At 45.2% G+C, this 9,923-nt stretch overlaps 1 protein-coding gene across 3 annotated transcripts in view; it reads right to left on the bottom strand.

Annotated features, from left to right (window-relative positions):
* Nucleotides 1–2,639: 2,639 nt before the first annotated feature.
* The window catches only part of TMEM14C (transmembrane protein 14C), an 8,347-nt gene continuing 1,063 nt past the window's right edge, over nt 2,640–9,923 (bottom strand). For all 3 annotated transcript variants that reach the window (XM_008061000.1, XM_008061002.2, XM_008061001.2), the window contains exons 2-6: nt 9,199–9,264; nt 8,500–8,576; nt 7,733–7,834; nt 4,773–4,860; nt 2,640–3,155 (exon numbers count right to left, since the gene is read on the bottom strand). In XM_008061000.1, the coding sequence (XP_008059191.1) occupies nt 3,101–3,155; nt 4,773–4,860; nt 7,733–7,834; nt 8,500–8,576; nt 9,199–9,221 (345 nt within the window). In that variant the 5' untranslated portion in view covers nt 9,222–9,264 and the 3' untranslated portion in view covers nt 2,640–3,100. The remainder of the gene's footprint in view (nt 3,156–4,772; nt 4,861–7,732; nt 7,835–8,499; nt 8,577–9,198; nt 9,265–9,923) is intronic.

Raw genomic sequence — 9,923 nt, 5'->3', positions numbered from 1 at the left:
AAATAGAATGTACCTACTCGATTTTCTTTGCCCCTTTTCCTTTAGACTACATAAGGTCAATGTTTGAGAAGATCAAAATGATCTGATTTGCCAGGGCATGAAGTCGCACAACTGAAATATGGTTTATAAATGGACTTCTCTTTAGTACTTAAGCCATGAACCTGGTACAAACTATATGACAGGCAATTACTGACTAAGCCAGAAACTGACTAAGAAACAATTTCTGATTTAGTCAAAGTATTTGTGAGTGATATTAAGTACAATCCTTTTACTATAGTAGTATTAACAGCAGTGAGGAAAAAAAACCTGAGGTATCAGTAGACCAAAACCTTAGTCACTGCTGTGATAGGGCTGTCCAAAACTCTTATTTAAAAATGATCCTGTCAACCGGGCTCGGTGGCTCAGCCTGTAATCCCACGCCTTTGGGAGGCTGAGGTGAGTGGATTGCCTGAGCCTGCGGGTTCGAGACCTGCCTGGGCAGGCGAGACCTCATCTCTACAATAAAGCAAAAAATCAGCCGGGCATGGTAGCACGTGCCTGTAGTTCCAGCTACTTGGAAGGCTGAGGCGGAAGCATTGCCGGAGCCCAGCAGGTCGAGGCTGCGGTGGCCGGGAGCCGCCACTGCACTCCAGTCTGGGCAACAGAGTGAGACTCCAACTCAAAAAAAAAAAAAAAATGATCCTGTCAAGCTGCATCCTGTCTGGGGAGTTACAAAGATAGTTATAAGTATTCAAAACCTTGTCATATTAAAAAAAAGGATGAGGCCAGGTGCAGTGGTTCATACCTGTAATCCCAGCACTTTGGGAGGACAAGGCAAAAGGACTGCTTGAGCCCAGGAGTTCAAGACCAGCATAGGCAACATAGCGAGACCACATCTCTACAAAAAATTTAAAAAATTAGCTGGGTGTGGTGGTGTTTACCTATAGTCCCAGCTACTCAGAAGGCTGAGACAGGAGGATCACTGAGCCCAGGAGATTGAGGCTGTGGTAAACTGTGATTATGCCACTACATTCCATCCTGGGTGCCTGAATGCGACCTCTACTCAAAAAAAAAAAAAAAAAAGATGAGAAAACTAGGACCACTTTCAAGGAACTTAAGTAAATACATGACACAAGTGCCTGACTTTACACTAAACCAATACCAGTTAGGGTGGAGGGAAGTAGCAAATAACCTTTCCTTTTAATAAAGGGAAACATAGGCCGGGCATAGTGGCTCATGCCTATAATTCCAGCACTTTGGGAGGCCGAAGTGAGAGCCCGTGGGTTCGAGACCAACCTAGGCAACTTGGTGAGACCTCATCTCTACGATAAATCAAAAAATTAGCCGGGCATGGTGGCACATGCCTGTAGTTTCAGCTACTTGGAAGGCTGAAGTGGAAGGATTGCCTGAGCCCAGCAGGTCGAGGCTGCGGTGGCTGGGAGCATGCCACTGCCCTCCAGCCTAGATGACAGAATGAGATGCCAACTCAAAAAATAAAATAAATAAAGGGAAACGTAACTAAAGAAATGGGTCCCAGACAGATAATCAATGCTAAAAAGAAAAAAAGTGAAGCGAAACTGTGCCAGTAACTGGTTAATATGTCCCATGCAGAGACCAAATTGGTGAGTCAAGTTCTAGCCCAGGAATCCCCAACATCTGGGCCACAGACGGCACCAGCTGTGGCCTATTAAGAACTGGGTGGCACAGCAGGAGGTGAGTGGCAGGCAAGCCAGCGAAGTTTCCCCTGTACTTACAGCCCTCCCCATCACTTGCATTACCAGCTGAGCTCTGCCTTCTGTCAGATCAGAGGCAGCATTAGATTCTCAGAGGAGCATGAACCATATTGTCAACTGCACATGCAAGGGACCTAGTTGCACTCCTTATGAGAATCTAATGCCTGATGATCTGAGGAGGAGCTGATGCAGTGATGCTACCACTGCAAATACAGGTTAACATTAGCAGTGAGGTCTGAATGCACATTCCTTCTGCCCCTGGTCCACAAAACTGTTCCCTGATGCCAAAAATGTTGAGGACTGCTGTTCTAGATGGGAGTTTTTGTTTTGTTTATCAGTTGGAGTCTCACTCTATCACCCAAGTTGAAGTGCAGTGACAAGCTCACAGCCACTGCAGCCTCGACCTATTGGGCTCAGAAGATACTTCCACCTCAGCCTTCCAAGTAGCAGGAACCAAAGGCACATGCCACCATGCCTGGCTAATTTTTCTTGATTTATTGTAGAGATAAGGTCTCACCATGTTGCCCAGGCTGGTCTCGAACCTGTGGGTGCAGGCAATCCTCTCACCTCGGCCTCCCAAAGTACTGGGACTATAGGCGTGAGCCACTGTGCCCAGCCAATAAAAGTCTTTTTAAGCCACTAATGTTTTATTATAGATGGGTCTTTAATTTCACATTTATAGATGAACCAGTTTACCAAAATTCTTTTTTTTTTGCTACAAAGCTCTAATCTTAGAAATCCTCATAGATCATTTTTAAAATAAGCTTCAATGCAATGTATATCAAATAATAAATAACTTCCCTTGGTCCTTAAATTACTCAAAATGGGTAAACTAAACATCATGTAAAAATATGTTCATGTTTCTGTATCTTCCTGCTACCCACATCTCATCCTATGGTAGACAGCTCTGACAATAAAGACATCATAGAAAATATTATGTAAGCTTTATTTTCATTGATATTTCATTTAACATAATTTCAAAGGTCTTGGCTCTAGGATGAGCAAAAGAACAGATATTCTAAATCTCTTAAGAGATTTTCTTTACTCTGCTCCTCTGAGAAGGGCATGGGACTTCAGGACCCCCAATGTTGACACCTAATGTTTTACCCTTGAGATTTTACCTACAGATACAGAAAGAGGAGATGACATTAATATACAAGAATCAAACTGTATGAGAGTAACATTGAACTCATGTGTTTTATACTTATCACCTCTGTAGAGTTGTAATGGTAATGACTGATTTTCCCCCCGCCAAGTTTCAGCTTTCTTTTTTTAAAAAGAGTAAAATGCCAGAATATGTTAAAATGCTGCACTTATTTCTCTTAATACATTGAAAACAGTGTAAGTTAGGAGATTTTCATTCTTCATGAGTCCAAGCTGGGATATGATTACTGATGGGGTCTATTCAGCATACTAATTCCAACTTTGGCAACCATCAGCAAACTGTTCAAAAGAAACACAAACAAAAAAATGTTTAAGGAAAGGGACAGAGCAGGTGACTATTTTTTTAAGGGACTTGGATTCTGCAGGTCCCTCACAACTGCATGGGGAGGAAGGAACTAAGACAGAGCAGTCAGAGACAACACTTCCATGACTAGAGAAACCAAAGAAAAACCATGCCAGGGGGCAGTCCTGAGGTCTTAAAATAGCTCATGCAGACAAAATGTCTGAGCTGGAGTTTCTAATCCAACTGCCAATAATTTGAAGATATGAAGAAAATGCAGGCAAGAGAGATCAAGGCCTTCCCACAGACATAGAACTAATTAATGGCAGATCTGCAGCCTCCTGGTTTATTGGTCTTGACCTTGGCCTCCACTGACTCTTTTGCTTCAGGTACAAAACATTATGCTTGACAGCATCATAACTGTGATCAAAGTCAAGTACATGGTCTTTTTCCTGAAAAAGATTTTAAAAATTCCTCTGCCTTCAGGGTGTCATTATTACACTTACAAACTAAATTTTTTTTAAATGTAATGACCACTTGTATACCTAATCCTGAATTGTAACCCACATCTTTCAAATAAAATAAAATGGTTTGGGTTTTATAATCAAAGTTAATTAGAAAACAGGATTCAATCAAAATTCCACTCTAGCCGGGCTAGGTGGCTCAGCCTGTAACACCATGCCTTTGAGAGGCTGAGGTGAGTGGATTGCCTGAGCCCGCAGGTTCGAACCCACCTGGGCAACTTGGCGAGTCCTCATCTCTACAATAAATCAAAAAATTAGCCAGGTGTGTTAGTGCATGCCTGTAGTTCCAGCTACTGGAAGGCTGAGGCGGAAGGATACCTGGAGCCCAGCAGGTCGAGGCTGCAGTGGCCACTCTGGCCACTGCACTCCAGTCTGGGTGACAGAGTGAGACTCCAACTCAAAAAAAAACAAACAAAAAAAACACCAACATTCTACTCTAGCCAAACTTCCAATAACAAAAGACACCTAGACAAGAACGATGGAAACCTGGCTGCAAACACAAAATGCTAGTCATGGCTTTGCACTAAACTTCTGCCACTGCAGGGAGGAGTCATGATGGACCAGAACATAATGAGAACAAAATCACATCCACAGTGAATGGATAGACTTGTGCCATTTTCATATTAAATCAGCGACTGTTTTTGTAGTCTTCCTTATTCGTGTATAATTTTTTTTTTTTTTTTAGTTGAAATCTCATTCTGTCATCCAGGCTGAAGTGTAGTGGCTTGTTCCCAGCCACTGCAGTGTCAACCTGTTGGACTCAGGTTATCTTTCCATCTCAGCCTTCTAAGTAGCTGAAACTACAGGCACGCGCCACCACACCAGGCTAATTTTTTGATTTATTGGAGAGATGGGGTCTCGCCAAGTTGCCCAGGCTTGTCTGGAACCTGTGGGCTCTGGCAATCCTCTCACCTCGGCCTCCCAAAGTGCTGGAATTATAGGCATGAGCCACCGTGCCCGGCCTATTTATGCATAAATTAAACCAGTCAGTTGAGGGCTAGCATCAGGTATGCTAAAACAAGTAAATTTTTAAATCTTGGGCAATAAACTAAGCTTTACACTGGTAAAGAAGAAGAACAGAATGGAAAGTACCTGGCGCCTGCAATTAAACCCGCAGGCATAAATTTTCCAGAGTGGTAGAATCGCATTCCCATAATGCCAGCCAAGGTCCCAGATGTAGCTGATGAAAAGATAAAGAGAAGGATAAAAAATCATGGCATCATCTACGCACCAAAGGTGAGAAGAGTTCTGCCTAGCTCTCAAGGCTAGACCCATCCTATATTTACTCCTCCTTCCCCAGGTGAGGGAGCTTCCTGCCTGCCCACAACATATGGCCCCGAGTACAAATATGAGACAAACTGCAGGAAAGCTAGAGATTATGCAGGGATACTAATTAAGAAACTTCCGCCGGGCTCGGTGGCTCAGCCTGTAATCCCGCGCCTTTGGGAGGCTGAGGTCAGTGGATTGCCTGAGCCCGCGGGTTCGAGACCCGCCTGCGCATCAAGACTTCATCTCTACAATAAATAAAAAAATCAGCTGGGCATGGTAGCGTATGCCTGTAATTCTGGCTACTTGGAAGGCTGAGACGGAAGGATCGCCGGAGCCCAGCAGGTCGAGGCTGCGGTGGCCGGAAGCGGCCACTGCACTCCAGTCTGGGCGACCGAGTGAGACTCCAACTCAAAAAAAAAAAAGAAACTTCCTTGGGAACTGGGGGGTAACTGGGACCAGGATGGCAGCTGTGGGAATGAAGAGGACAGCTCCGGATACATGTGTTGGAGCTAGTGCTAAAGGATTTGCTGTGGAATTAGAAAGGCTGGGGAAGAGAGCAGTCACATTCTGAATAGCTTGAAGACCGATATGTGAGATCATAAGGTCAGATCTGGGCAGATGCCTTGAGGCATCTAAAAAAATCTCAAGTGGCAACTATAAACAGAGAATACAGCTTGGAGAGAGAAATCTGGGTCATTTGTATAAGGGTGGGAATTAAAGGCATGGGCTTCAATGACACTGTCAAGTGAGAGTATAAAGAAGATTTTTAAAAAGCCACACCTGAAGAACTTCAGTACTTAATGGTCAGAAAGAAAAAAGGGTCCACAAAGAAAATGAGGTTAAAAGGAAAATCAGGAAAATGGAAAATGATTGGCCAACTGTGCTGAGAACTAATGGGCCAAGTAAAATGAGGACTGAAAAACGTACACTGGATTATTATATATATATATTTTTGAGTTGGAGTCTCACTCTGTCGCCCAGGCTGGAGTGCAGTGGCACACTTACGGCTACCCCACTGTCGACCTGCTGAGCTCCAGCAATCCTTCCACCTCAGCATTCCAAGAAGCTGGAACTACAGGCACACGCTACCACGCCCAACTAATTTTTGATTTATTGTAGAGATGAGGTCTTGCCAAGTTGCCTGGGCTGGTTCTGAACCCACAGGCGTAGGCAATCCACTCACCTCAGCCTCTCAAAGTGCTGGGATTACAGACTGAGCCACTGAGCCTGGCCTGTACACTGGATTTTATAAACAGGTCACCGGCATACTTGAGAAGAGCCATTTCCACAGACAATGGGACAGAAATGGAGACTGAAGCAGGTCCGTCATGAGAGGAGAAGAAATAGAGACAGAGAACATAAAAGATTTTTTTTCAGTTGGGGTCTCACTCTGTTGCCCAGGCTGGAGTGCAGTGCTACGATCATGCTCATAGTAACCTCCAGCTCCTGGGTTCAGGTGATCCTTCCACCTCAGTCTCTCGAGTAGCTGGGACTATAGGCGCACGCCACCCTGCCCAACTAATTTTTTGATATTTTGTAAAGACAAAGTCTCACTATGCTGCCCAGACTGGTCTCAAATTCCTGGGCTCAAGCAATCCTTTTGCCTCAGCCTCCCAAAGTGCTGGGCTTACAGGCATGAGCCCCCTCGCATAGTTTCTGAAGGGAAGTTTCTTTCCCTTAAGAAGTTTCTGAAGGGAAAGAAAGGCAAGCAACTAAAGAAGGAAGTGGGGTCATGGGACATCCTTTTTTAAAAAAAACGGGTCAGATGAGCACATTTCAACATCAACAAGAGGGATTCAGTAAAGAGGGGAATAAAAATAAAAGGTGGGATCACCAATAGTGTGAAGCTCCAGAGAAGGTGGGAGAGAAGAGACCCTAAGCTCAGGTGAAGAGACTGGCGTTGGAGAGGAGGGAAACAGGACAAGGGAAGGCTTGGAGATTGATGGCTTGAAGGAGTCCCCACCTAAAAGCTGCTGTTTTCCTAAGTAGGCATGAGGTCATTTGCTGAGAGTAGAAGAGTAGGATCAGAGACGGACAAAAGCAGGCTGAAAGTCATTCTGGAGCATGAGCGAGGGAGCCACTGGCAGAGCTGAGACCTGGGTCCCTCGTCCTTCCCCAGCACACCCCATCAGTCACCAATAGCCTCCCTTCCCACCTTCTGTTAACACGGTGCTTCTCCCTCCAACACAGCATTCGTTCTCATGCTGTGGGGTTTGTGGAGACAGTAAGTAACCCACACTCACAACAGTGTCTGACACATGGGTGGAGCCCCACAGAAGTGTGCAGAAGCCACCCTGATAAGAAGGGATCTTTCCATCCCTTATACCCCTCACTGTTCCTGCTGCTCAGGGGGCACTTTATGTCTATGTCCTAAGTTGAAAGCTTCTTGGAGGCATGGCCTATGTCTGAAACATTTTGCTGATGGCTAAAGCATAAGTGATTTTCAAGTAGGAAGAGCATAGTACTGAAGCAAGCCTAACCTATCTGAGTGATCTCCAGGCAACCTCAATGGTTACCAGACAAACACCTGTCTGATACAAGTTTCACACTCATTTTACTGGGTAAATTAATTCATGAGGCAAGAAACCTTTCCAAATTCTGTGCACAACAGACAAACAAGGGCAAACATAATCTTCCCTACTCTCAAACTTCTCTAGGACTTGGCAGAAGCAGTGAAGCCGTCATAGACTGTGAAGAACCTGCCACATCCCACCAAACCAGGGCCTTTTGGTAGAGTAGTTTGGATATATAACTGCCTTCAAGAGACACTGAAGCACACTTACCTAGGAAAACCCAAACGTTCCTCGGATCCTGAGACAGCTGATAAGCACCCAGGCCTGCTAAACCACCAAAGAGTAGCCCAGCAGCCAGGGATGGCACACTACCTAGAGGGAGACAAACACACACCCCATGGCAACGTCAGACTCTTACTTCACGAAAAAGACACCAGACTCCCTTTTCCTAAAAAGGAAGATAGCAATGATAACTTCTTTCAGTACATCTCATAGCCAAGGCATGCTCAAGCAGGAACGAGTTTTGGGAAGGATACTATCTTATCAAAGGAGTCACGGTATTCCCACCCCAGGGTCAGACAGTTAAAAAATATTTGGAGAATAAGAATTCTGATGTGTGTGCTGGGGTGGAGAGGCAGGAAGGACTGGGGAGTAGAAACAAGCACATTTACTCACATACCTCTACCTAGCCTAATGAGGAGACTTCAATATGAGTCTTTGAAGACTAGAGGTAGCCCTTTGGGGTCATGACTGATGCATGGTAGTCAACGATAATAACAATCTACAACCACCCCTGCTTATCTTAAGATAAAGAGGCAAAAACAAGTCATCCAACAAGAAGCCTGACTCAGCTCAGCCAGATAACCAAAAGGCATGTGCAGGAGGAGCTATAAGACTGACACTGAAGCCTGCACTCATGCTCAGGAGCCAAAAGCAAACTTGAATGAATTAAGATCGCTCTTCAGGGACCCTGGGGACTTACTTTTCACTGGAACAACGTGAAGGTGTTAAGAGGCTAAATAACTATAATACCATACCTGCTTTTACATAGCCAATGATTCCACCAGATGCAACCAGGGCTGCGTAGCTAAAGCCAAACCAATGCAAAGGCACTCTGAAAACACAAGAGTGAGAAATCAGAGCCAACCATGTTTTAAAAACAAACCACATCACCATGGGATGGAACTAAAAGGTCATCATTCTTGACATATCCTATCATTGTACAAATGAAAGTAAAGCCTACAGAGGATGGATGACTTGCCCAGCGTCACACAACTAGTCGGTAGCAGAGATGGAACTCAAGACCAGGTTCTCTAGCTAGAATGTCCAGTGGCCCTCCCATCCCTCATGCTGCCCCAGGCATTCTACTACTTAGAGTTCTTTTCAGCTAGAGAAAGAAACTCTAGTTCTTTCTTTTTCTTTTTTTTTTTGGGTCGGAGTCTCACTCTGCTGCCCAGGCTAGAGTGCAATGGCATGGTCATGGCCACCATCTCGGCCTTCTAAGTAGCTGGAATTACAGGTATGCGCCACCACGCCTGGCTAATTTTTTGATTTACTATAGATACCAGGTTTCACCAAGTTGCCCAGGCTGGTCTCAAACCCCTGGATTCAAGCAATCCTCTCTTGCCTCCGCCTCCCAAAGTGCTAGGATTACAGGCATGAGTCACTGCACCTGGCCCAGAACTCTGGTTTCAAGAAGCTCCTAGCTATTACATACCCAATGAGTAGGCACTTACATTGGGCTGGGGTCCTTCTGCATTGTTCTTACTCTGTCCACACAGGAGACTATACCAGGCCTGCACCTGAGGAGGACAGAATGGATCAGAGGTGGTTTTAAAAGCACCGTCCAGCGGTCAAAAAAAGTGAGTATGAATTCTAGCTCTAGCCCTTAGTAGCTAAGAAGTAACTGGCAAGCTACCCAACCTCTCTAAGCTGCAGTAGCCTTCATTGTAGCATGAGGATAGCAATTTCCTGGAGTGGTTGTGAGCATTCACTGGGAATAGTATGCAAAAGCACTCAAAATATACTAAATGTCTGTGTTATCTGTACAGTAACAATATTTTTTTTGAATTGGTGTCTCATTCTGTCACCCAGGCTGGAGTGCGGTGGCATGCTCACAGCCACCGCAGCCACGACCTGCTGGGTTCAGGCAATCCTTCCGGCTCAGGTGATCCTTCCGCCTCAGCCTTTCAAGTAGCCTTCCAACTACAGAGAAGCACTACCACGCCCAGTTTAGTTTTTGATTTATCATAGGGATGAGGTCTCACCAAGTTACCCAGGCTGGTCTGGAACCCGTGGGCTCAGGCAATCCTCTCACCTCAACCTCCCAAAGTGCTGGGGTTATAGTCTTGAGCTACCGCGCCCGGCCTAACAATTATTTTTTTTTTTTTTTGAGTTGGAGTTCACTCTGTCGTCCAGACTGGAGTGCAGTGGCCGCTCCCGGCCACCGCAGCCTCGACCT

The sequence above is a fragment of the Carlito syrichta genome, unplaced genomic scaffold (genome assembly GCF_000164805.1).
Source record: "Carlito syrichta isolate Samal-C Ts95f unplaced genomic scaffold, Tarsius_syrichta-2.0.1 Scaffold304855, whole genome shotgun sequence".
NCBI classification, from domain to species: Eukaryota; Metazoa; Chordata; class Mammalia; order Primates; family Tarsiidae; genus Carlito; species Carlito syrichta.
Note: the sequence above shows the minus strand (reverse complement) of the source record. Positions and strands in the feature narration are given on the sequence as shown.